General features: G+C 39.3%; 1 protein-coding gene across 3 annotated transcripts in view; it reads right to left on the minus strand.

The window, feature by feature from the left end:
* PTPRB (protein tyrosine phosphatase receptor type B) overlaps window positions 1–27,505 on the minus strand; it is a 62,087-nt gene that overhangs the window by 15,013 nt on the left and 19,569 nt on the right. For 2 of the 3 annotated variants that reach the window (XM_064419497.1, XM_064419499.1), the window contains 19 exons: window positions 24,203–24,481; window positions 23,615–23,872; window positions 22,574–22,837; window positions 19,909–20,178; window positions 18,329–18,589; window positions 15,929–16,195; window positions 14,359–14,622; window positions 13,135–13,398; window positions 11,925–12,188; window positions 11,005–11,268; window positions 9,874–10,143; window positions 8,972–9,235; window positions 7,872–8,135; window positions 7,211–7,492; window positions 5,842–6,120; window positions 3,812–3,961; window positions 2,367–2,610; window positions 1,081–1,187; window positions 430–529 (listed from right to left, as the gene is read on the minus strand). In XM_064419497.1, coding sequence (XP_064275567.1) covers window positions 430–529; window positions 1,081–1,187; window positions 2,367–2,610; window positions 3,812–3,961; window positions 5,842–6,120; window positions 7,211–7,492; window positions 7,872–8,135; window positions 8,972–9,235; window positions 9,874–10,143; window positions 11,005–11,268; window positions 11,925–12,188; window positions 13,135–13,398; window positions 14,359–14,622; window positions 15,929–16,195; window positions 18,329–18,589; window positions 19,909–20,178; window positions 22,574–22,837; window positions 23,615–23,872; window positions 24,203–24,481 — 4,615 coding nt within the window. The remainder of the gene's footprint in view (window positions 1–429; window positions 530–1,080; window positions 1,188–2,366; window positions 2,611–3,811; window positions 3,962–5,841; window positions 6,121–7,210; window positions 7,493–7,871; window positions 8,136–8,971; window positions 9,236–9,873; window positions 10,144–11,004; window positions 11,269–11,924; window positions 12,189–13,134; window positions 13,399–14,358; window positions 14,623–15,928; window positions 16,196–18,328; window positions 18,590–19,908; window positions 20,179–22,573; window positions 22,838–23,614; window positions 23,873–24,202; window positions 24,482–27,505) is intronic. The other variant, XM_064419498.1, reaches the window with a different exon arrangement.

Here is a 27,505-nt window from a genome sequence, read left to right on the forward strand (position 1 = left end):
CTCAGTATTTTTGCATTGAAATTATAAAGTCTAAATGAACAGTTTCAAAAGCTTCCCATCTACAATGCAGATGCAATTAATCTGAAACACTTCATTTTTTGACAAAAGACTTTTTTTCCAGAAGATAAAAGTTTGAATGATAAACCATTTTTTATTCAGAACTATTCAGACTGCTACTGCAAACTAAAAGTTACAAGGATCCGCTATGACATAATTCTGACACCATTTGAATTAAGTATATATAGATTTCTTAACATGCAAGTCATTAGTTGTATACTTAGTGTGTACAGAATTTGGGGGGACATAGACTTTTATCTGTTGAACAGTTCAGTGTATCCATCCAATTTTTAGCTAATTAATTGTATTACTTAAATGAACATAATTTGACATGACTTCAATAACAGAGACTGACAAAGGGACTCAACTTACCCAACTTTTTGTCTGCAGACAAATAAAGCAGTAACAGCCACCAACATCACAATCAGAAACAAGCCAGCACTCACACCTTCAATAACTCCAAAGAGAGGCTCTAGAAACAAAATAGTATATTTGTATGTCTTGAGGAAAAGATCAAAAGAATCAGAGAATCAATAACTTTCAGGGGATCTGTTATTATCAGCTGAAGAAAATGGCTTAATACAACGAAATGTAAGGCATTAAAACACTTTAAAACATTAAAATTAGCTAAAATCTGGCATTGATTTTCTGTCCTCATTTTTTTTCAAACCATTAAACAAAATTTTTCACTCCCAACCACTGTAAAAGACAGCAAAAACCCCATTATATGGGAGTGGTTCTCTTGCAGTTAGAAGCTTTCTTGGTGATAGCCTCACTGAGCATTTTTCCTTTTCTCTACTTTCAGCAGCTCTGTCAAGCAGTCCTCTGAATTTTATAATAAAGGTAGATAAGTCAAGTCAGCATCAAGTCAGAGCAGCCTTTCATGTTGTCTCATGTCGTCTCAGCAGGAGCATGCACAACAAGCTTTGTTCCAGTCCTTACAAATAGTTCTAGATGCCAGAGTATTCTTAGGCACAATATATAATCACATGGCACAGTCAGTGATAACAGCTTGAAACTAACCTGCCTCTGTGGTGATGGGTAAAGAGAAGAAGGTGTCTGCAAAGAGTGGTTTAGGAAGTTCCTTTGGGTCTTCACTGAAAAGCTGAGTAAAAGCTCGTATGCTGATTCTAAAAAATACAGTAAAAAAAGTGGCTTGTCAGATGTTCAGAACCAACCAGAAAAGTAAGAACTCATTTGCCCCTTTGAGACAACTAAAACATTTCCACTGACCATAGATAATTCTTAGTATAGACACCTGAGTTAATCGGTCTTCTACTTAATTAATAATACTGATCCCTGAGTTTAATATAGGGGAGTCCAGCTAGTACAGGTGGAGAGCTCTGAGGTACCCTGGCAGAGGTAACAGATGGGGGCTCTGGCTGCAGGCACACACAGCCTGACCATGTCTGAAGGCAGGACTAGCAGAAACTGCAGAGGAGAGAGGACTCAGAAATGCTTCTCAGGGGGACACACTTTCCCTTCACTTGGCTGGTCACGACTGTGCTAATGGATAAATGTTAGAGTCCTCTTTGTTCTCCTGGTAATGTGGGTACTTCCCAGACTGAAGTTTTGGGAAATGTGCCCTAATGAGAGCAGCCTATAGCAGGCTAGCACTGTTTTAATGATGATGAAGAAGCTGAGAGGCACAATGGGCACTCCTTGGCATGTACCTTCTGTCCATGTGGCTTTTCAGTGAGCAGCTGGCAGACCTCTTGGGACAGTATTTGCCTGTGGGAGGGGTGTCACTGAGCCATACTGGAGCTCGTGTTTGGTCTCACTGCCAAACAGTGTAACTGCTGAGGCTGGTCCTGGGAGTCATCCTCTTCTACACCCTACAGCTAACCTGGGCCTAGCTCTGGAGCCTGAGAATGGTGCCACAGGATAGAATGGCCTCCAGGTCTTTCTAGCTTGTTCCAAAAGAACAAGTGGAGTAGTTCTGCCAGACTGAGTGAAGCATGCTTGCCTTCTTCTTGAAGTACTCTTCTGACTTAGCCAATCATCTTCAGTCTTTTCAAAGAAATGCTGAGCAGCAATAGGAGAGCTTCCCATCAAGTTGAGGTAAATAAATAAACCTATTAATTGCACAGAGTTTTGTGCATAATTAATCATATCATTCCCATGCCAGTGAATGACTGGTTCTTACCTATGGAACAGGGGCATTGATAAAGCTTTCATAAATTTGCAGTGAAACACAAAGAACATTGTACAATGCAGTTACTAATCTTCTAAAGCTCAGGTGGATCAGGCACCCATATGACACCAAGTCTAATAATGCAACAAAGCACAGCTACCAATATAAGTCTAACCTATACGCAGTTCGAGGCTTTAGAGGTCCATCGCAGAAATTCTGGTGATCTGGATCACACTTTCCTCCCAGATTTTCCATTTCTCCTCCAAGCTTAATGTCAAAGCTTTTATAGTCACTGTCAGGGTTTTCAGCACAGCTACTGGCAAAATAATTTGTCTGGTAGATGCGTATAGAGTCATTGTGTTTGTACTCCAGGTAGGAAGGTAACGGGTGCTGCTCATCGGGCTTTGGTCCTTCACTACCTGCGTCAGGTGCAGAGAAAGACAGAAGGTTTAGATGCCACAGCCATTAATGTGATGAGGTTTATAGGCTCAAGCTCTTGACAGACATGTTTTTATCCAATTTTCTATTTCTTGGAGGCTACCTCATGAATACAAAGCTACAATGGTTAGGGTACCTTGTTTCCATTACCAACCTTTCTATTATTTTTTAAGGCAGATTTCCTCACAAGTCTTCAGTGCAACTTTTGCCACAATAGGCATGTCAGGTTGAATGCTGTGACATTTATTCCTGTGCTGTTGTGGGGAGTTTTTGTGATCCAGATTCCTGGATTCTACTACTAGCTATTTCAAAAAGAAGTTAAAAAACCCATAAACTGACAACTCTACTGTATATAGAGAAAAACTGCAGTAGGAAATTACAGGGTTCCCCTGAATGTAAATTCATAATAATAGAAGAGACTCAGATGGGCAAGCTATGGCAATGAGTAGTCCTCAAAAAGCTTTATAGTTTGCCCAAACATGACAAAGCAGACAGTGGAAATATTATCTGGCTTTTTTTCCTAAGGGTTGATGGACAGAGATATTAAACTTTCATAAAGGTCACAAAATATGCCCTGGTATGACAGTAAATGAAGCCACTTCTAAAAACAAGGCATAAATTGTTGAGACATGTATCTGATTTGCCAGACACACATCTCAACAATAGGTCAGCTTTTGAAAGGGAGGTTTACATGCATGTCACAAGCACCATTTCTGTTCTGTTTTACAGTGCTGCATGCAAAGTCATTTTCTTCAGTTAGCAAACATCACCTGGCAGACGTGTGGCTTCCCAGCATGGCTTACTGAGACTCTCCAAAGCAGTTGCCTTTTAGTGTTTGCACCTAACATTTAAACTACCTTTTGAAAACTGCACAGCAAGGCACAGATCTGTGTTCACTGGCAATGGCAACCAACATGAGCCTTAGACTACAAAAACTGTCTGAATATACATGTCAGTGTAATCTAGAGTACTACTTCTGTCTGAGCTCTGTAGTTGCTATAGACTCTCTAAGAATAGGACTCCCTGTATCCTCAGGCTAGGGAGGATGTATAGATCAAAAACCTGTATGACACTCAGCCATTAGATGAGGAGAAACCCCATTGCTGTGCAGTGATAGGGATGTACTTCCCCATGTAAATTTTATTGCCTATGGAGAGAATAGCATTAAATCATGACACTTACCATCAGCCTCCCTCACAACCACAGTAAAGTACTTCACAGCTCCATTAGTATCACTAAACCAGCTGCAGTTAAAAGTAAAGTTGATGGAGGATTTGGTAATCAGCACCTCTTTTTTGTTCACTCGTACATCTGGAGGTGGCTGAGGAGGACCTGAGTAATTAAATAAATAGAAAATAAATACAAAATAGAGAAAAAGCATTACCTATGTACTTGCTAATAAGGAAAATGCAATTGTAATAAATCTCAGTTGCCTGGACCCAACTCTCTGATTCTACTCTCTTTGCAATCAAGAATCTTCACCTCCCACAGTGAAACTGCCAGAAGATGAAACAAGCCAGCAGTGTGTTCACCATAATAAGAGTGACACCTCCTCAGTATGAATTCCTGCAGAAGCCCACATGGAAATGCATTAAAGTCATGTCAAGCCTATGAAAACAGAAATTGTAGCTGCTGAAAACAACACAGGTTTAAGCCAAGTATTTAGAGGCCACTTAACACACTCACTACAGAAGTTACCTGTTTTAAGCATCTATATTTCTGCTTTCTTTTCCAGAGGAGCAGCCAGGGTTAGCCAGACAGAGCACTCAACTACAGAATACCATTTTCTAGACTGACTGTAGAGTCTCCATAGAAAATGTTCTTTGTATGATACAAAACTACACCTTGAACAGTGACACAGTAGAAATAAACTGGAAAGTGAAGCACACAGGGAAGAAAGTGCAGCAAAAGTGGGGATTTTAAGGGTCTACATTGCTGATTATTTTAAAAATCTGTAGTACTGAAACTATACTTCACATATGGAAAAATACAAAACCTGTAAGCAGGAGGCTAAATTTCAAAAGCTTTTAGAATGCCAAAATAACCAAAAATTCATACATTCACATGCTTTTAGCTATACGTCTTATATCTACAAAGTCTAGCTGCAATTTTTTGTGCTCCCTTGAGGTAGCGCCTCCAGTGTTAACCAGGGTCTGGGAGAGCAGCAGTGTTCAAAACAAGTAAGTGACAATAAACAAACATGAACTTAAACCAAATAAGAATAAACATGATCAGCAAACCTTCAAATAGGACTCAGTCTCACCTCTTGTGACATGAATAACTAGGTCTTACATCTGGATTTGTAGTATCCTTTGTGATAGAGGAAGGAGATTTAAAGGCAACTGAGGGGCAAAGGAGAAGGCAGTTTGGTGACTGAACTCTAGCTTAGCTCAATAGCTCCCAAAGCAAACATAGTTTTTATGATCTAGCATTTCACACAAACGTGGCTTTTAAAAAGCAGCTACAGAGGCATCCCTGAATACAGGACTCCGGGCCATCCTCTCATTTTTGAGTTTAGCCCTGGAACAGTGCAGGCCTCTGCATTGTGCTGTGCCACTGAATCTTGAGGTAGTGCAAAATCTGGGGCAGCTCTAGGGTCAGCAATGGCAGGATGTTGACTGCAGTGATGCCTGGCAGTGCAGAGGCACCAGCAGATGCTACTGATACACTCCACTCAGCAGCCTATGGGTAGAGAAACTGAAGAATCTGTTTCAAAGCACATACTATAGAAATCTGGATCCTCCCTCAGGTCCTTTGGGTGATTTGGTCAGGTAGCACCTCAGAAGAGTCTATAGACACCAAAAGAGAATGTAGTACTACAATCCAATGTCCTTATTGATGGATATTTGTGCTGAGGATGGCTACCATCAATGAGGGTACAGATGGCTAGATACAGAAAGCCAAGCAGTGAGCATGAAGACAACTGATGAAGACAAGGCATGTGATGATGAGGACAAGGTATTTATGTTTCTCAGGCTATATTTCATGAATGAACCAAATAATTGGATCTGGCAATGTAATGAGAGGCAGTATAGTCAAAATCTTACATTGTCTGTCACAACAGAGACCAAAGAATGGGTTCAGTCTACTTTGGCCACCACTCCACACGTTGGCAATTGTGGAGCTCAGAACTCCTTTTACTGTCTAAGCAACACCAGCAATTGCTCATTGCTGCTCAATGCCTGTTTTCAGGGTAACTGAATTGCACTTACGATCAATCATTGTGATGGTGCTGTCTTCAACCACTTCACTCGTCATGTCTGCAGAATGCACCTTGATGGACACCAGGTATCGCTTGTGGGGAACAAGGGTCATAATATTAAGTAGAGATTTATCTTTATCTATCCTTTTAGAAAATTCCACTTCACGGGTGTCCATTTTCTTGCACTCAACGCTATACCCGTCGAAGTCAGAATCGGGAGGAGTCCAGGAACACGCGATGGCAGTAGAGGTTTGGGGCCGACAGTGAAGGCTTTGTATCTTGTCTGGCTCTAGAGAAATGTTGAGAAGTTGAAACTCAGTGGGAAAAGGGACAGGTGTCACACACTCTCTGCTTGCACTACACCTCCTAGATTCTCTATCTACCATCAGATCAGAACAGGAGGCTGACAGTCAGCATTCCCAGTTATCCTGCAAATGTGTGCTGCCTGATTATTATGTAAGGCTGTAACTCATTTTAGCCATTTGAAATCAGATCTAGTGACATACACCCCATTAGCATTGTGAAGCTCCAGTAATTAATTGTGAAAACAAGGAAAAAAACTTCAATCCTACTTAATTAAGTCTTAACATGAACAGCTACACCACAAAGAAATAGATTTCTAGAAAGTTGTTACAACACCACAGGCTGTGGTGTGTCCATATTACTAAAACATAACATAGAAATATGCTTCATCCATGTAATATGGGAGCACCATTTATATCATGTAACACGTAACAAAGACAGGATTTCACTCCCAGATGGCAGGCATCTACATTTAAGTGATTAAGCACAGGTGAAACTTTAATTATTATGCTGTATTAAAGAGTATATAGCTTACTAAACATAGATGTCAATTTAGAGCTGAATCCCACCCCAAATAACATGAGGATTTGCCACGACTCAGTTATTTTTACAATTTCACTTTTTCAAATCAGCCTTTTACTGAAGTTCCTAGAGATGAAACAGATTCACAGACATGGGCAGAAATGCAGAGCAGTGAAGCGATTCCAGTTTCAAATCTAGTACAGAACAGTTTCTTTCATCCTTCCTGTCTTATCATTCAGAAACATGATTATTTCAATATACTACCAACAGAGAAGTTTGGATATTCAGCCTTATTTTACCCCTGAAACAGACTGATTCAGGTTCTGCAACCAAACAGCTTGACTCTCGATGTGAAGATTATAAATGTATGTCCATTATCAGTCTTTAAACAGCTGACCTTGCACACAGCAAGAGCTTAGAATCTAGCTGAATTCATCACTGTCATTCATGAATTTATTAATGAAAATTACTGATTGCATAAAGAATTGGTAATACTCTCCAGTTTTGCATCTTCTTCAGCTGAGTGTTAGGGTGCAATGGAAATTTTTACTTACTTGTTCTCACACTTGCAGACTGTGACTGACTGTATGTCTTCCAGCTGTCACCACTGACAGTTCTCACACTGAACTCATAGAGTCTCCCTGGTCGCAGGCCGTAGATGATGCGTACTTTAGATCTGCTGCTGCTGTAGGGATTGAATACTGTGAGGGGATCCTTTGGAAGCCACTGCACCTCAAAATCATCATAGTCTGTCCAATCTGGAGGACCCAGCCAAGTGATTGATAAAGAAGTGTTTGCAACATCAGTAAATGACACAGTGTTCGGAGGGCTGGGTGCTATGCAGAAAGGGGGGGAAAAAGAAAAGAAGAAAAAGAGATTCTTAACAAATTTTTACACAAGACAAATAAAAGGAAACATGGATTATTTTCTTAATGCATCACAAAATAGCTTGTATTATCTCATATACACAGCCAATAACTGCACCCGTGCTGATGAGGGTGACTTTCACAGTCGTAACATATTCCTGAGCCTTTTGAAGAAAACAGTGCTGACTGCTTTCCTTTCAGATTCCATTGTTTTAATGCACTTAAGGTTATCCTTTATCTTTATACCTTCAATATCTCTTATAATAAATCCTCCCTCAGAACAAGTCTGTTGCATAGTTGTGAACTAATGAATTCAAACAGATGGGACTAAAAAAACAAAATCCTATACCTGTTCTTCCTTCAGCATTTGCTGTGTTGGTCAGGTCACCACTGTGAGTCACCACAACCAAAGTATACTTTCTGCCAGGAATGAGCCCCTGGAAACGCCACTCTTCCAGGTCTTTCCTTTGCTCAGTTTCTTTCTGTGTTCCATTTGGGTTGTAAAGATTCAGCTCATAGAAGTCAACATCTCCTGCTGCTGGACCCCAAGAGAACCACAGACTGTCCGTCATGTTTCGGTTGGATGCCTTGAGACCAACAACTGGGGCCGGTACTGAAAAAAAAAGGAATGAATATTGCTTTATGTAGAACATCCTTTTGGTGGGAAGAAGCAAAAAGGTCAAGCAGACCTGGTACTTGTCCTGTAATGACAGTCATTCTACAAACTAGACAGCCACCACAGCTGGCTGAAAAGCATAAAGCATATCTCAGTAGCTTCCTTTATTATTTTGAACTGCCACTGTTACCAAAAGAGGTTGCAATGCCTATAATGGATAGTTTTGCAAATATTAAGCAGCTTTTTCCTAGTTAGTATTTGGAAACACCCATTTCTGAGGTAGCTGAAAAATTACATCACTGTGCAGATATAGTCCCACAGATTGGTTCCTATGTGGTGGTGCTGCAGGGGAATAAAGAAAGGTTTCACAGAATGTCAGAGCTGCTAGAGCTGCTTAGAAAACTCTGCTTCCCACATGTGGCTGAACAAACACAGAGCTGCAGCCAGAATTTCCCATGGGAAACAAGTTTTATTTCACTGGTAGACTGTCTATCCCATTAACCCTACTTGCTTTGCCTTTTTGCCTTTTCCACTCAGGCCAACATTGCTTTTAGGATGAGAGACAGCCTGAGCTTAGGGAGCATACACTGGAATGTCTTTCTTCTGACATGAGCTCCTGGGAATTGTAAGGTTCTTCACTTCATTTTTCCTGCTGTAACTACATCATTCAGAATTTATCTTTTTATATATCTAATGCTTTTTACATATTAGAGCTGATTTTGATACTTTTAATAGTTGCTCTAATCTAGTATGAGCATCAGACTCAGACCAGCTCACTGGTGTCCCCCATGAGCACCACACTGGAGACAGATAGTTTTCTTAGATGTTCTTGCCTGTTCTTCCATAGACAGATGACTCGTTAGTGAGGTCCCCACTGTGTGTAACAATCACCATTCGATACATCCTGCCTTGACGCAGGTTCTGGAACGAACACTGCTGAAGATGCTGCTCTCCTGAAATCCTGTCATGAAGAGACTTGTCTGGATTGTATAGGAAGATGTCATATGAATCAAGCTCCCCTTGAGAGGTGGTCCAGCTGAAGGACAGTCGGTCAGTGGTGTTCTCTGTGACTTTCAGATTTGTAACAGCTGCTGGAACTGAAAAGAAGGTAAGAGTAAATATCAGAGTCTAGGCACTAAGCTGCACCTTTGATAAACTCATGGCTGTAACACATTTCAATTAAGCCACAAGTAGCTAAGTAATATCAACAGCAACTGTCAGAAACAAGAGGAAAGCATTTATGAAATGCCACTGAGTCTCTCCAATACAGTATTTTTATTTTCCAGAAGGTCTGATTCTGTAGACTGTGCTCACAGAGAATTGTCCATTAGCTTCTACAAGAAGCTATTAATCAGTAAAGACTGCAAGCAAGACTTGGCCTTGAGTTTAGAAGTATGTATTCACATCAAATCCTGCATTAAGAACCTTGAGACTGTGAATTAAGAACTTGATGACAATAAAACATTCAGGTATATCCACAAAAGACAGAGGGAAGCATTCAGCATTTTGGTTTAATATCCTTATTATGAACCATGGTCACATTATTATGACAATAAAGTTCAGATTCACATACAAAGCATGTATGAGGAAAAATGATGCATAAACATCCAGAGCCTGTACCTTACAGACTTTGGACTTTCTACAATCTTTGTAGAACCAAAATATACAGATGTATATATGTATTTAATGATAGCTGACTGAGGGAAGTATAAGTAAACCAAGATGTTCTAATTACCTGTTCGGCCAACAGTTTCTGCACGCTTACTGAAGAGTCCACCACTGACTGTCAGAACTTGTATTTTGTACTTCTTGCCAGCTAGTAAATCTTCAAATTTGTGTTGTTTGGCAGTAGCTGGCTCTGATTTGTTACTCAGGAGGATTCCTTGCTCGTTCAAGAGCAGAATGTCATATCTTTCAGCTACACCAGGAGCTTTCTGCCAGGTTACTAACAAGGAATGACTGCTGTAAGCATGATGGGCTAATAATTCCTGGACAGAGGCTGGAACTGGAAGCAACAATTAAAGGCAGGATATTACCAAGTGAAATACAGACCATTCAATACACAAATCTGAGTAAAGTAATTAACAGAACATAACTGAAATAACCTGAAATATTTTCAGGTTCACTTGTGGGAAAAGAAATGTCTGTGCATATGTTTATGCAAACAACTAATTCCTAGACATAAATACAAACAGATGAAGTTATAGAGCATCATGGATATCTGAATCGGGAATGGAAAAGCAAGAGATATATAGAGACTATCATGAAAAGATGGAGAAGGAGAGTGAACTGAACTGACTGAAACAGTTAAAAGGAAGCTGAAAAATAAAGGAGTGGTAAATTGGTGCAAAACAGTAGCCCAGAATAGAAAATGTTAGCCAGTAGCTGCTGCACAAAAGTCAAGGCCATAGATAACAAATGCACGTGCTAAAGAGAAAGGATGCATAAAAAACAAGGTATTGCATTGTTTTGTATGTTCTGACACCCTGAACACTGGGGCAATATGTTGTCTAAGAAGCCTTGACCATGCAATAGGCTCTGCTAGAACACAATGCTTGCCTACATGGAGTGGATGTATCTGTCAGATGGGTACAGGCATAGGAAATGAGGGGGATGGAACTGCATTCATCCTATGAAGGAAGACACTGGGCTGGACTAGAATTCCATGCACATTCACCCAGGTGAAGCTACTGAAATGACACGTCTCACTGGTATTAACAGACCCATGCCAACATCATGACTCATGCTTTGAGATAAAAACTTCCCATGAGTGTGAATGTCCCCATGCCCTATGGTACATTCATAAACATTATTAAACAAGGGTCAGATATAATGTAACTTTCTTGTTGTCTCAAGAAAAACATACTTGTTCTCCCAAAAGCTGCTAAGCTGTTGTGCAAGGTGCCACTGTTAGATTGCACCACCACCCGGTACTGCTCCCCAGCTTCCAACTTGTGAAACATGTGCTCAGAGATGTGTTTGGAGACACTCTGAGAATCAAGCTGACGATTTTGTTGAAATATAGTCACTGTGTAGGAATCAACATCTCCACCTCCAGGGCTCCAGCTCACTTTCAGACTGTTTGTCATGCCATTAGGTGACACATGAATGTTTCGGACCTTGCTTGGAACTGGAAAAAAACAGGGAACAAAAAGGCACCTGCTCACAAATTTCCTGTTTGACTCAGGCTTCCTAATTTCTACCTATTTTATGGCCACAGAAAAAATGATTCAAAAGAGTAAGATCCCTTACAGGTACAAGTAATGTCATTCATGGGTAAACAAAAGCAAAGTTGTAAACATTTGTGTGGGATTATTAGAAACACAATTCCATGTGTAACCTCCCTCTTATCCATATGATACCTTAAAAACACCTCAAAAAATGAAAGCTCTTTAGGTACCCTCAGTTAGTTAGCCATTTTTCTGTTATTATCTCAATCATTCACTTCAGGTAGGTAAACAGAGGTGTAAAATAAGTAAGTGATCAAACTAGAGACACTAAGCAAACAACTGGCATGCATGGGAATAACAGAAACCTAAATGCTGACATCTCAATACAATTCCCATGCAACAAATCAGATTCTCTGTCAACAATCAAGTATTAGTAAATGCAACACTTTTTTATTAAGCACATGTGTTGGCTAAGTACTAGTGTGATTTTCAATGAGATCTGCTGTCTCTGAGCCAGTGTTACATAAGCTTGAATATAATCATGGCTCATCCTTGATTTTGAGTGGGTCATTCTAGAAAAGCCTAAACACATTTTATATACCACATCATTTCTTACTTGTCAGGCCTTCTATGAAAGTAGCCCGCTGTGCATCTCCACTGATGGTCAAAACAAGAATTTTGTATAGACGTCCTGGAGTCAGAGCTGTGAACCAATACTCCTCAATGGTGTTCCCAAGGAAAATGGGTGGGAAGATCTTCATATCATTGAAGAGCAGCTGAATCTCATACTTATCAACATCCCCCTCGGCCTTTGACCAAGTTACCTGCAGATCTTCTGTGCTCCTGTTACTAAGAGTCAGTTCCTTCACTGACTCTGGCACTGAAGAAGTGAGAAGAAAGACGGGAAACTTCTCAGTACTCACTAACAGATCACAGCTAAAAGCTAGCAGCTCTGAAGTCATGCTTCTGAGCTACAATTTTTCATGCAGTTCCCTTGAGAAAGCAGTAGATTGCACTTATTTGGGTAGTTTGCACCCCATCTAACATTGGAATGTCCCATTTCAGAACAGAAGTCCACAATCTATCAGCATAAAAATAATAAATAAATAAATAATAATGGAGCCTGCAGGGAGTTTACCTAGCCAACAAAAACTGAATAAGATCTGCATGTACAACAAATACAGAGAAAAGAGCCCTGAGCTAGTGCCAAGTCAAGGCAATCCATCTGTGGGATGCAGCACCACAATGCAGTTTCCAGCTTGTGCCAGACACATGTGAGTTATTTTTGCCCCATGCTACATCTTTGTTAATAAACTGAGTGCCTCTGCATGGCTCCTTAACTCACATATGGTGCTAGGTGAAGATTGCACCCAGAGCCCTGCTGGCTCCCAACTAGCCACCTTACCACTCTTGCCCCATGCTCTCCAATTCCAGGGGTTGGGGTAGTTTGAATAGAGTGAGGTCTAGTCTATCTTCTTTCCTAAATATTTTCATAACCAGAAAAAACTGTTTAGTACATTCTGGCATAATTTAATGATAAATACTAAGCTCATGTGGAAAACTGTACAACTGGTTTTTTGGCTTTCAGTGTTCCAAGATTTGTTTTCCAATTTAACAGCACAGATCTCTTCTTTCACTTTTTGCTTGTTTGTAACTTAAACACTGGTCATAAACTAAATACTGCTTTCCGTATTTGAAATAATACACATTCAAAGAGTCAGAGTCAACATTCTATGTTTAAAAATCATGAGATTTTTGTTCCTGGGTACAGTATACAAAAAAAATACCCCAGACTGTCTCAGAATGTTTCCAGGGTGCTTACTTACTTGTTCTGCCATAGACTCTTTCACTAGTTTCGTATTTCCCACTCTTTGTGCTGACTGTGACACTGTACTGCCTCCCTGGGACCAGACTGGTGAACACACATTCATTTTCATCCTTTGGGACATTTTTAGTTTGGATGAAATCATTGTTGTTACTGATGATCACTTCATAATTATCAAAATATCCAGATGCATGTAACCAGGATACCTTCAAGTAGTCACTTCTGGCTGAATTGCTGACAGTAAGTCCCTGGACACTTGAAGGGACTGAAAGAAAAGCAGAAACTTCCTGAAGTAACCAGAGTTGTGGTAGAAAACTATATTTATGGTAGTTACCAGAGTTTTGTGAGGAAGTTGCAAAAAGACAACAATGTGGTTTTAAGCAATAAATCTGGACTTTCCAGGCTGCTTTACATCTTATGATAATACAATGGTTTGCCTTTCTAATTTTTGCTCTTGTGGAACTTGCTCCCTTTCTGTAAGAGTCATGAGTTCTACAGACAAACACTGATCCAAAATTTGGTTCTTGTCCTTTTGTGGCTTGGATTTTCACCTAGATCATGAGAAGAATAAAATTGCACTAACTTGATACTCTTTGTTATTTTAACACCCCTTACAATCTTTCTTTTGTTCTACTGGTTTACCAAGTGTAAAGTCTCAATTTTTTTCCATTTTTGAGAAAGGTTTAAAAGGTTCTCCATCATTACTGCCATCCTTTTCTGAGATTTTTCTATTCCTGTTATAATATCCTTGAAAATTGCATGACCAAAACCATAGACAAGTGTGTTACATTACCAAAACCAACTGACGTGGGTGTTACACATTATTGTGACACGACACTAATATTTTACTAATTAGCCTGTCCTTTTCTGTTCTTTCAGTGCCTCAGTAACTTTCTGAGCAGATGCTCTGTAGGATATACTTGAAGGGCCACGTAGAGGCATTAAGGGCAGGACAACACATTTGAGCGAAAACTAACACATGATTTCTGTTCACTCATAAGGACTGACATTACTTTCATTCATGCTAAGGCATTTTTGCATAAAATAAAGCAGCAACAGGGGCATAAGAATAAAACTAAGTTTATAAAGCTGTAATTTTATGGCTTGACCCTCCAACCCCTAGTCATCTATCCCAATTGATAAATTGTTGGTAATGGCTGCACATTAGCCATGACCAACATAACAATGATTACAGTGACTGTACTTGCCCAGAGCCTCTCTTTACCTGTTCGTTCCTGGCTGAGGGAATAGTTTTCATACTTTCCACTCTTTGTGGTTATCATCACATCATAAAGCGTCCCAGGAGTAAGGCTGCTGAAGGAGCATTCACTGAATGATTTGGAAATGGTAAGAGTCTGAACAATCTTGTCATCATGAGAGAGTGTTACCAAATAACTGTCTACATCTCCAGCAGCTGGCAGCCAAGAAACACTGAGGTAGTCACTCCGACCTGAGTTATTTACTGTTACTCCGGTCACACTGGAAGGAACTGTGCAATAAAGAGGAAAAAAACAAAAAAAAAGCATTAACTAGCCAATTCTTATTGTTGTGAGTATCCCTGTAATGCCATCCCCTGCAAAATAAGCAGTCTGGGACCCCTGAGAAGTTCTGCACTGACTGCCTTTCAGAAACTTTGATCTCCTTTTTTAAATACAGAGAAGGAAATTGTTCTTGGTGGCCTGATCCCAGCACTTCTAAAATTGTAGAAGCTGAGTTATCCTCTCAAATTGCCATTCCCCAGTAATGACAATAACTGGTGAGGCTGGTAAGAGGCTGAGGCCCACAGCTGAATCTTTCATTTCCAGTGGGTTCTCTGACGCCTAGTGGACAAAACATGAATGCCACTTGTTTTTCAAGCCAGCAAGGTGAGTTCAAAGGCTCCACATTGCCAGAACTATCATCACTCAGGTACAAAACTCAGTTATTACAGGGGCAGAACTTACACATAATGAACTTCCAAATTTTAACAGGACTCTTCTGCACAGAACTTACTTATCTCAGGAGAGGGGATGACCAACAGCTGTCAGAGTCAACCCCCCACACCATGATTTTACAAAATACACTTGTCTACTTTAAGCCTTTTAGTATTATTCTTCTCCATTTTTTTCCAGGTTTGTTTTGCCTTTTCACCAGAAAATAGTGATTTTCAAGGAGAGCATTGCAGAAAACTGCAGAATGCCTGGCCTTTGCCAAATTCACATAATGGGCAAAATTGCACTATGTTGCCAGATTTTTCCTCTAAATATCCACAGAACTAGTATTACATTTCATGACTCTTTAAACCTAAAGAATTTGATGCAACAGTAAATCTTGTTCTATGAAGTACAGAAGGACGTCATAATAACTAATTAGCCCTGGTGGACATTCTTTGGTGCTGGATTAAAGAAAAAGAATGGGTTGTGAGAAACTGAGACACAAATTTATCCTACCGCCTTTAGGCAGGTTCTTGGCACACATAAGTAAGGAGTCAGTCATACTACACCACCACCACATAGCCAATGGAACAAGAGAGTCCCTTCCAAGGAGTGATTTGCCTAGACAGTTATTCATTACTCTCTGAGCATAATTTTGTCTTTGTTACAGAGTGATCCTGCTGTAGAGTTACCACCGTAGTTAGAGCAGTTAGCTCTCTAAAACTATATTTACACAAATCTGGACAGACAGTGTGCACATATGGAACTATACGGATGAAACTCCTGTTTTTCTGAATTTTCAGTGCAGTGGCTTAAACACAAGACCATTCTCTTAGACAAATTCAACTATCAAAAAGCATGCTGGAGTGTTTTCCTTTTTACCTGTTCTTTCCTCTGCAATTGTTTGCCTTGAAGATATCCCTCCACTGACAGTGGTGACAACAACTGAATAGAGTCCTCCAGGTTTCAGGGGATAGAAGTGATATCTGTTAGTTTCACTGGGAACAGTTTCATTTTTAATGACAACATTCTCATGAATCAGTAGCACTTGGTATGAGTCTACATCTCCCAGTGCTCTTGTCCAGTTGGTGAACAAGCTGTTGGTTGATCCCTGACTTGACACAGTCAGACCTGTCACTTGGGCTGGCACTGAAAAGGAAATTGTCATACTGTTACTGAGGAGAAACAAAATAAAACAAAACAGAATCCCCCAAAGAACACAAGTTTAGTCACACTGAGGAAGTGCACCAAAAGAACATTCCAATTTGCAGCCAGACTCAACAGCACTAAAAATACTTTAACTGGGGACTGCTTCCTGTCTGGGATGTGGTCTATGGGAAACTAACTAAGGCACAGAAAGGTCTTTCAGCCTTTAGCACAACTTTTCTCAGTCAGATGAAAATGATTCAAGATCAGAGAACTGAAAGAGATGGCATTTTATAAATATCGTTAAATAAAAGCCATCAATTTAGGAAATATTCAGCGTTTTTGATGACACTTCAAATACAGTCTTGTGCCTTTAATCTTCCCTTTCGTCTCCCATTCCCAGTCTTTCATTTCTAATAAATGGCAAACTTGTTTGAAGAATACCTCAGGCACAGTCATCTATACTGTGTCAGACCCTTTAATTTTGGGGATAACTGAGATGCATGGTTATGGTTTAACTTTTTATGTAAGAAGATCTGCAGGATACCAACTTTTATAGAATCAGAAGAAGAATTGTTAAACAAACATAACATTTATCTAAGCATAAGCTCATGAACTTAGCAAGACCAAAAAGGATAAAGAAATAAAAAGGAATGTAATATGTAGCATAAATTTTACTACAAATCCTCTTTTTTTAAATTTGGTTTGACAATATTTGGTCAAAGAAAGGAAAAACAATTACTTCTAAAGATTTGTTTTTACATGACCAAGCACAACTGAAATAAAGAAGACTCTAACTCTGTAAAATGTGAATGCACTCTTCTGATCTTGTTTTTATCAGCCTTTTTGTACACATAGTACTGGTTTAGTAACCATTAACAAAAGATAGAAAATTAGGTACAGTGCTGAAGAAAATGCAAAGTTGACAAAAAACTCAATCAAAAATCCTCCCTGTTTGATAATGTTCTCATAACACAGTCAGCTCCAACAAGACACTAAAGTGCCACATGTTTGTGCTAAATGCTCATTTCAGTGCTCTTTGCAAGTAAGACCTACTTCTGTCATATTTACAGCAATATTTTTCAAGCTCAGTAAGCTGTCCTGCTGCAAGGAAGATTCAGAGGTTTGGAACGCTTATTAAAACCTATGCTCTAGCTAAATAATGTTTGTTCTTTAAAACTCACTTTGAATGTAATACTGACACACAATCAGTGCCTGATGTGTTTTCAAACATTGACTCATACTAGTGAAGTGGGACCTTTATGGCTGAATGTGTCCCCTAAAGAGATATAAGTCAGATGGAAGTGAAATTCCAGCTATCTAACAACATAACATAACAGAGAAATCAAAGTATGAGCTAAACTTCTCAGACCTTGGAAGGAGTTATGAAATTTAAGTAAGGACCACCATCAACCCCAACCATGCTTAGATTCAAACACAAGCAGCTTGTTTTTCCCTGTGCTGTGCAAGGCCAGAGCTACATTTTCAAACTTTGCTTTCACTGCAGAATGTTTAAGTCAGTGCTTAAGCAGAGTAAAGCAATCTGTACGGTTTAAAACTTGCACATATGCACAAAATCAGCACCCTGAAGGGGCTGAGAATGGGACCTTCCCTGTGACACAGTCATCATCCTCAGTAACAAACACATATTCTGGAATCAGAAGAGCAAAAAGATTCAAAACACATCTTCAAGGTCACATATGTGACCTTGTGTCTGTCAACCTTGGAATGTTCCCCCTAAAGCAACATTTTCCTGTATAGTGATGTTTCTCTTTTTCCCAGATGATGAATGCCTTGCATCAAGGAAGTGACCCTCCTGAAAATATACAATGAAAATGGTTCTTCTTACATGGAGTCTTGAGCTAATGTAGATTGATTAGATATGACAAAATATTTCAGGAAACTGTTTTGCCAGGAATTACACATCTATTTCCCAAAAATCTTAAATAAATACAGCAAGATAACTGACAGTCAGAAATGAGAGACTCAGACATGTAACATTTTTACTGAGGAAACAAACATAAGATCAAGCCTTTTGAAATTTAGACACTGAGTGAATTAAGTTCACTACAAAGCAAAAAAAAATTGTTAATGGTTGAGAGAAGTAAAGATTAAAATAGTTTGACAAGATGATACCTGTTCTTCCTTCTACTGAAGTCCAGTTGCTTAAAGTCCCACTAATGGTAGTGATAGTAGCTGTATATTTCCTTCCAGGTATCAAGTCAGTAAAAGTGAATTCCTTAGCTTCTTTTGCAAGTCCTTTCTTTACAATAGGGAGCTCACTGACTTCCAGGGAAACCACATAGCTGTCCCATTCTGCAACAGGGGTCATCCACATGACACTAAGTGAAGATTCATTAGCATGCTTCACACGGAGCTGGAGAACAGGCTCTGGAGCTGGAAAAGTACACAGATATCACAACAAGAACAAAACTGTGTAGTGTGTACACATGCCTCATCTCAAGCTGTTATAAGAAATGTGTTCTTTAAGACAGAAATGTGACAGCAACAGAGTATCTGCAATCAAGAGGAGATTCTGTACCTTTTCTAGGAAGCCATTCTTACAAATCTAGTATTCGTGCCCCTCTTCCAGTAAAGGTCTGTTAGCAGCAGACTTCAGCAATGCACTATGGCTCTAATGCTTAGGTTTAAACTTACACCAGGATATATGTTTTAGTGCAAATGGAAATGCAGGGAAGTCAGCGAACTTCCTCTTGAACTCTGGGTGCTGAACAGGGATATAAGACATTTGTATCATAAATCAGATCTACAACAATGTACTTCTAACAAACAAGGATGCAAGTTGTAGGGTCAGAGTGACATTGATTTTGCAGTGATTTATACCTAAGACAAGCTGAGGGACACTTCAAACTTGCAGGGGCATAAAAGAAAGAATCTGATCAGTGAATTTCTCTGTGTGTTCATGTGTGTGTGTGACTGCATACCCAGAAAGCATGTCTTGCCTAATATAGTCCCTGATCTGATTTTGTCCCTGTCACATTCAAATACAACTCACTTTCCAAGCCTGTGGGTTAATATAAGAGAAAACTGAGTCACAACAGGGCCTAATAATTATACTTCATAACAGACTCATTATGCACCTCACTGTGGGTCAAACACAGTCATGCTGGATATTATTAAATGGACCATGTTCTAATCACAGAATCATAAAATCGCTTAAGTTGGAAAAGACCTCTAAAATCATTGGGTCCAACTATTAATTGCTTAGCTGAGTCAATTAAAAGTAGCACCATAAAGTTAAATTACTTGCAACATGTGTCAAAGTAAGGAAGATGAGAATGTATCTTGCTCTGATTAAGTTTGCTACAAGTCAGAGAAAGCTTCAGTTCTGTAGCTTCTACTGGTCTTGCTGTTGCGCAAAATTAACAAAATTAAGTCCCTAGGGAATGACAGGTAAGAGTATAGTAGAAAAGGAGGGCCCCTCCTGCATATCAGTGAAATGAACATGTAATGTAACACCTGAGTCATGAGAGAATCGTGATATAGTTCCCATAGCTTTCACTAACAAAACATTTACTACAAAAGTAATCCCGAAAGTTTTCACAGAACTGCTAAAATTATTTCTGTAGTTTACAAAGGGAGCTCCTTTTTACTGTACTAATAGTGAAATTAATTTGTGGATACCCAAGTACTCTTCCATTGCTCACAGAGCTGAACACTTTGCACTCTCACAGTGCCTGGACAAGCATGCTGACCTGTTCTCCCCATGCAACTCGTCTTGCTCTGCAAATCGCCGCTCTCCACAATGACTTCCACGCCGTACTCCCTCCCTGGGATGAGGCCCGCATTACGGATGAGGTACTCGGTGGTGTCCTTCGCGAGGGTGCTGTTGAGCACCAGGGCTGAGTGGTTCCACAGGAGCAGGCGGTACCTCTCCCAGTCTCCCGCAGGGGGCAGCCAGGTCACTCGCAGAGATCGTGGCCAGCCGCTAGCACCCGCCTGCAGCTCCAAAACTTTCTGGGGAACTGGAGAAAGTGAAAATGAAAAAGCAATTTTGAAGTGGGATACTTCTGGTGAGATGCAAATGCACTGGCAAAACCTGCCTTGCAGCAGAGCTGTTGTACGAGTACTTGGACCAGCTAGAGCAATGTGAGTTATCTTGTTGCAAAGGTTGGCTTTCATTTTAAAGACAATTTTTACTCTTCTCCACAAAAACTGCTCACTTATTTTCCTGATGCTTTCTGACATCAGAAATGGGCAATCCCTCTTAGGGCATCCCTGTATACTTCTTGGATGCCCCTTGCAGTTTTCAGTCAGGTTCCCTGTTGTTTCCTGCACTTAAGCTCACTTAGAAACTGTCTATCAATTTTTCACTGCTAACATTCAAACTTCAATCTCTATCAGCCCAATTCTGGTACAGCAGCAAAGTCTAATGGCTTCTTTCACAGAAACAGCTTCTTTCACCCTGTATGCCCTAATTCCTCCCAGCTGTAAAAGGCACTGAGGTTAAAGCATCCACTCCAACCTGTCCTGTACTTCAAGGATCCTGAATTTACAAGCTTAACCTTCTCCTGCCTAACTGCAGGTCACATTGTAAGGAAGATGAGACCACTGAAGCTTTTCTAATTTTCATGGAATAATTAAATATTAGCCAGACCAAGCAGAGACTAGAAGACAGATGCAAATCCTTAGGACAGGATACTTGTAAACTTCAGATTAAGATACTCAGAGATCAGCACTGGAGCCCTGAGACCATCCACAAGTATTAGCTGATAACTACAAGGCTAGCATAATGTTATTATGCTTTATCTAGGTTAGTTAATATTTAATTGATCAGTAGGATCAATCAGTAGCAGAGGATTGAAAGCTCTTTACCAGCATCACAAAATACTCACTGGTTTCACTTCCCATGGGCATAGCTGGCTATCAGACCTAGAACTCCCATATGCCAGTGAACATGGGAAATGTGTTTCAATTTCTGAGTGAGTGGATAAAAGCACACAGTGCATTGTTAGGAAGCACAAATGAACTTACATGATAACAGATAAAGTTCAGCCTTGTCAGGCTGACTGGATATCATTGTACCCTAATGGCATAAAGTTTCAGCCTCTGAGATGTCCATATTTCTTACTACAACATTTCTTGTCTGGTTGTGCTGCATCCTCTCAATACACAGCAATGTAGATTATGTTCTTGGGCACCTGGCTCTCTCTGTGAGTTACAGAGGGACCCTAAGAATCTAAGCCCTTCAGCATATGTAGACCTGACAGTCTGGATTTACGAATTTGTCTTTACTCCACAGAGCTTCTGCTGAAGTGACTGTTTTCAAAGCTCTTGATGTCTGTGGTAAAGGAAGGAACTGCTTATGATCACTATCCTTGGAAACAGGACTTGTAATCCTCAACTTTGAAAGCACTGGGTCTAGGTCACAAGGCTGGGGATCAGAGCTGTTGAGTGAGGGCCTGAAGTTCTCCCGTTAGATTGAAATGGTAATCTTAAGGGACTTTAATGGTAGGCTAAACAAACAAAACAGACATGCATATAAACCAGTCCAGCTTTGTACTTTCTGGACATGAAACACTTCCAGGGCTCTTCCAGCCTGCACTGAGAATGGGGTATCAGCCAGGTATGTCAAGGATGTGACTTTCATGAGATGTTTAACTGTAGACAATAGATATTTACTAAAACAAATACTCTGTTCTCTTATACACATTTTCTCCCTTTTGGCTCTGAGTCTACTAGAAATTTATATATGCATTCTTCACTGAGTTTGACATTTTTTTACCACTAACTTTTGCTCAAGCTAGGCTGGTGTGGAAGAGATGACACACCTCTAGGCCAGTAATGCTGTGGGAGAATTATGAAGGATTTTTCAGGTTTAGAACTCATACAAAAGATACCTGAAAGAAAATTATTACTTCTGAAAGAAGATAAAAAACTCATAACTCAGCTCTATCCCAGCTGCCACATGCCTTTGTTAATCCACACTGTTTATAGTAGAGAAATCTGAGACAATCTTTTCCAGTTTGTAGATTTGTGTCTGGAAGAAGGAATAAGACCAGACCTTGCAAAATTATTTTAAAAGACTGTTAATAATTTGACTACATGCACACTTCCCCATAACATAACTCAGTTTATGTAGTATGCTGAGCTGAATTCAAGATAACAAAGTTGGTCAGAAGTGCAGTAAGGTCCAACAAAAATTCACGCCTGTTGCCTGCTCACAAGATGTGCAGGAGCTGCTTTTGGCTGTCAGATTAACTGTTGCCAGAGAGTCAGCAGGGGGTATTCCTGAAACAGTATTGTGCTCTTAATCTCATTTTGCCTGCAATCCAAATCATTTTGTTTTACAATGATTTGCTACAAGGCCAGTGTAGGCAAAAATTAGTTACAATGTTCTTACTGAAGCAGAAGACTTACATGTCCTGCCAGTTGCCATGCGATCGGTGAACAGCTCACCGCTGACTGTGCGCGCAGTAACCTGATAAAGCCGTCCTGGAGTTAGCTTGTCAAACTGGGTCTCTGTGACTGGTGGCTGCACAGTTTTGACTTCTTTAACTGATCCAAGATGAGACAGAGTAATATTATAGAAATTGAGGTTTCCTGAAGGTCTTCTCCATTTAACTTTTAAAGCATCTAAGCTGCCGTCGTTAGTCACCATCAAATCTAAGACTTCAGCTGGGGCTAAAAAAAGAAAATAAGAAAGAGAATAAAATACATCCACCACAAAACATATAACACCTGCTGCCTCCCAAACTCAACTTTTGATTTTGAATAGTTATATGAGATGGAGTACGAATGATTTTGCCTGAACAGTGAAGTCTGGTCACAGTACACATCACTTTCCAAAATCACTTCTCTAAATCACTTCCCTTCCCTAAATCACTTCCCTAAATGCCTCCCATGCAAAACCACCACATTTGATAAGAGTTCTGTAGAAGAAACTGCATCTTACTCTTCCCAGAAATTAAGCAGAGCGAAAGCATGACCCTTTTTTTCCCTACATAAGAGTTTTAATGATTGGACTGTAGTAGGATGTCATCTTATCATTATCTCTATGACCACAGAACTCCAGCCCAAAAAGTGTTCCTGAAAAAAAAGTAATTTCTATAACTCCAGTTCTTTGAATCAGTATTTCTTTGTGAAAAGAAAAAAATCCTGACAATCCCAAAAACCCATATCAAACCAACCAACTAGGCAAATAAAACCCCAAACAACCCAAACCACCATTTAATTGTACAATTCTTAACCTACTTTATATTTTTTTCGCTTCTTTTCACACTTTTTCTACTTTCACTTTAGCCTCTAAGTTTGTTGCAGTGGTAACTTAGGGAATTAAATAAGCTTATGATGTCTCTAACTTGGAACACAAATCACATATTATTCTGAAATATGTACTATAATGCTATTAGGTTATGCCCTTAGCCTCTCGTTTTGTTGTGATGAATTTTGAAATCATACCTGTCCTGATTGTTTGAAAACTGCTGCTCTCCAATCCTGCAGCCTGGGTTATGATAGAGAGGTTGTACAGGTGGCCTGCTGTAAGTCCTAAAAAGGTGTAGGATGTCCGGGAACCCTCCTGGTGAATCTCATGAACTGGTACATGATTATCCAGCAACAGCAGCCTGTAATGATCCACATGTCCAGCACCAGAAGACCATGAAACGTGGATAGTGTCTGTCTTGACACTGGCCTGAATATTCTTCACAGGAGATGGCACTGTAGGTATAAAAAAGACACATGGTTATCTCCATCATTTCAGCAATTTTGAATAGATTTACTCTTGGAATATATTTGGTTTCTTTAGGGTTACTGAAAATCCAACCACAAATACACAATAAAAATGAAACTCTATTCTTAGCAAACAATTCTTTATGTTAGTCAGATATTCATATTTTATTTCTACTTATAATCAATAGATACTTCATATATATATATATATATATAGCCATGTAGAAGAATTATACCAACTTGCTAATTTTAAAATGCAGATGTACAGAAAACTGTAAGTGATTTTACTTAGATGAACTACAGGAAAAGAAGTCCTACCAGTGGATCCACTTATGTGAAGTTCTGGGGTAGTCTTATTTCCAGAAACGGCACTGAGGACAATGTAGTATTTATTCCCAGGAATGAGATTGGAAAATGTATTTTCTGTTTTTGAAATTCTTCCTGGTACAGAGACTTCTTGTATCTTTTTATTATCATGATCAAGTAATACTAGGTTATACATGTCCACCTTTCCTGAGGAAGGATCCCATTGAACCTGCAAGCTTGTGAATGTAGTTTTTTCCTTATTAATTTCCAAACGAGATGGTGGCAAGGGATCTGCAGTTAGGAAAAAAAAAACAAACAGAAAACATAAACCGTTTCTTGCTTTGGGATTGTCTGAAATTTTACACAGCAGCACAAGAAATCTTCCAAAACTCTCCCTTTATCATCATCATGCTGACAATACTTTTCAAAAAGTTTTTTTCTTTCTATTTATAAACACTGTGCATTGAAGCCAATCTACAAGAGAGTCTTGAAGAATTCAGAAATATTGCTTTTATGTATTTGTACACACTCACACAGACACACATAGCAAAGCACTTCCACTGTGGATGTATATTGCAAGCTTGGAAATTTGCTGATAGTGAAACTGTAACAACTTTAGTAAGAAACAGCAAACATGTAAACCCAGCAAATTTTACTCAGTGCCTCAGTGTAATGTAGCTTTATAGATGGCAGCAACAGCTTTCATTTCCCAGCACTCACCCTAAACACTTTATCAGTTAAGGGTATGAGCATTTATACAATTTTAAGATAAATGATCTTTTGTTTTTAGTAGTAGCTTCAACAACTTCAAACAGATTCTTACAGAATATGCTTCTGCTCTGTTGTAGTTCTGTTCATAAAAATTTTAAAAAAACCCTGAACAGTACATTGGATATACCTTAAGGAACTAATATTGGGATTACTTCTATGAAACTCTCAACATTCATTATGTTGTTAATGGAGAAGCTCTCCAGTAAAATCACCTGTGAAAGAAGATATACTCTAAAGGAAAGATAAACTGACCAAACCTAAAGAATGTGGTTGATTTTATTCTCCAGGTGCATTTCATCACTCATCATGCAAACCACACAAAACATATTACATGTTGATGTACTAAGGTATTGATGTTTACGTCTTCCAATAAGGTTAAGCAAATGCTTATTAAGAAGGTATCATGAACAACCCAAATCAGTGAAATTAAGCCTTCATAAGTTGGGATGTTAAAGTTTCCCAACAATTTAGGAATAAATTTGCCTACCACAAGAGTAGACTCTGTGCTACTCTTTCCTAGCCTCAGACCAGGAATGTAAGGTGCATACAGGCTGAGAACTGTGGTCTCTGTATGAACAGCACCTCAACATACAGAAGAATAAGACTATTTTTCCAGTATAGTCATTGCTGCTTGGTTCCCTGAACAAAGAAGATGAAAAAGTGTCAATCACATAATTAAAAAAATGCTATGTAAAGGCTGAAAGGATGAAGTTGAGTCTACCCCTGCCTACAAATACATACGTATGAGGGCCTTAGGAGCCTTTAAGCCGCTTTTTCTTCAAATTCTGGATGGTGTGGAAGGCTTAATTACTTCCTACAAAGCTCTGCTGAGAACACAGTAGTGCCAAGTTTTGGTGGTATACTTTGTCAATCAAATATATTAGGAATGTCAAGGAAGTATCTCCTTCCTTGGAAACATTCAAAAACTGACTGGACATGATCCTGGGCAACCAGATCCAGGGAGCCCTGCTTGAGCCAGGCACTTGGACGAAATGACCTACAGATATCCCCTCCCACCTCAACCTTTCTATCTCTCTGTGGCTCTGAAAAATACTGTGTCCCTTTGAACCTATGTCTCTGCTTAAATTCAAATTCTTCCTTTGGACCACAGAGATGTTAGTGCTCTTCAGAAAAAGAGATGAAAATTAAACAAATCGATTCACAAAATCAATCAATAAAACTAACTATTGTTTCTTTACTGCTTTCTTAAAGGCCAAACTAAGTCTGATTAAATCTGAAAAAGAAGAAAGTAATATTAAAAATCAATTCAAAGACCAAGCACATCAAACTTCAGGCCAAATAGTTAAAACTTCACCCAGTTACAGCAACTGAAACATGAGGTTTTAATGAAAAGTGTCAGGAAATCTTAACAATAGGCTTGACTACCAGCTCCACCTATAATATATACTAAGCCACTAAAGACTATTATGTTGGCAAAAGTGAATAGTGGGGGTATAATCTTGTTCCTTGAAGGCAATTGTTCTAATCCAAAAGGTCAGACTTTGGAAGTCAGAAATAAATTCCAGCACTATATATGGTCAGATGCACAGCCAGCTGAAAAAGTTTTAATTTGACTGACATTGAGAGAACAGGCATGATAACTATCAAGAAGTTTAACCCTCTTTCTGACTAAGTTAGGACAAGGTCGACTGTTCTTTAGTCCTGCAAAAGTAATCACCATTGTCATCTATATTATTTGCCGAATTTGACAAAAAAGATATCTGCAATTTTAGAAGCACTTTTACTGTCCTGGGTAATCTGTCTTCTAAGGTGCATGAGCAAAGAAGAAAGTTGCGTGCCTAGAAGGTGAAGTTCACAAATTCAGACTTTATCTAATCTATCTGGTCCAGAAAACAAAACACTCAGTGCTTTGTACATCCGCTAGAACAAAGGAACAATGAGACTGGGAAGTGCCTGGGCTGAAAGAGCCCTGGATGGAAACAAACACTTAAAAAACCATTTACATTGTTATACAAGTCTCTGTTGGCAATGATACAAAACCGATATATCACAGAAATAAAATATTTTCATCAAGATATTTTTATACCATTTGACACTATACAAATTAATGTCCCCTGGTCTACAAAGGCATCTTCCAGAGACATAATGGTCTTTTGAATTATATTGCAACTCCATTTTCACTTTTGGGGAAGAGGATATGCTTTCTCTGCACAGCTACTGCAGATCCAGTTTATAGATATGGCTATGTCAAACTCCAGTGGCATGACTCCCAGATACAGACTGTAAACACAGAAACACACCTGCCTTAGGCAGGAGAAAACAGAAACAGCTGGGAGGTCTGAGCCCAGGACTTAGTAACGGGGAATTCCTGCCAGTCTCAGTCATCTTCCTACCATATTTTTTCTTAGCTATCCCTCTTCATAAAAGAGTAACCTACTTCATAAGGACTTTTCTGAAGATTAAGTAAAGAGGGTTGTTTTCATTGTTTTTACTAAGCACAAATATCCATTTCTTTGGGATAATACGCAAATCAGAGAATCTTTAAAATATGGTTATTTATTTTCTTCTTGCACTCTGTCTTTG

Source organism: Passer domesticus, chromosome 5, assembly GCF_036417665.1.
Source record: "Passer domesticus isolate bPasDom1 chromosome 5, bPasDom1.hap1, whole genome shotgun sequence".
Taxonomy (NCBI): Eukaryota; Metazoa; Chordata; class Aves; order Passeriformes; family Passeridae; genus Passer; species Passer domesticus.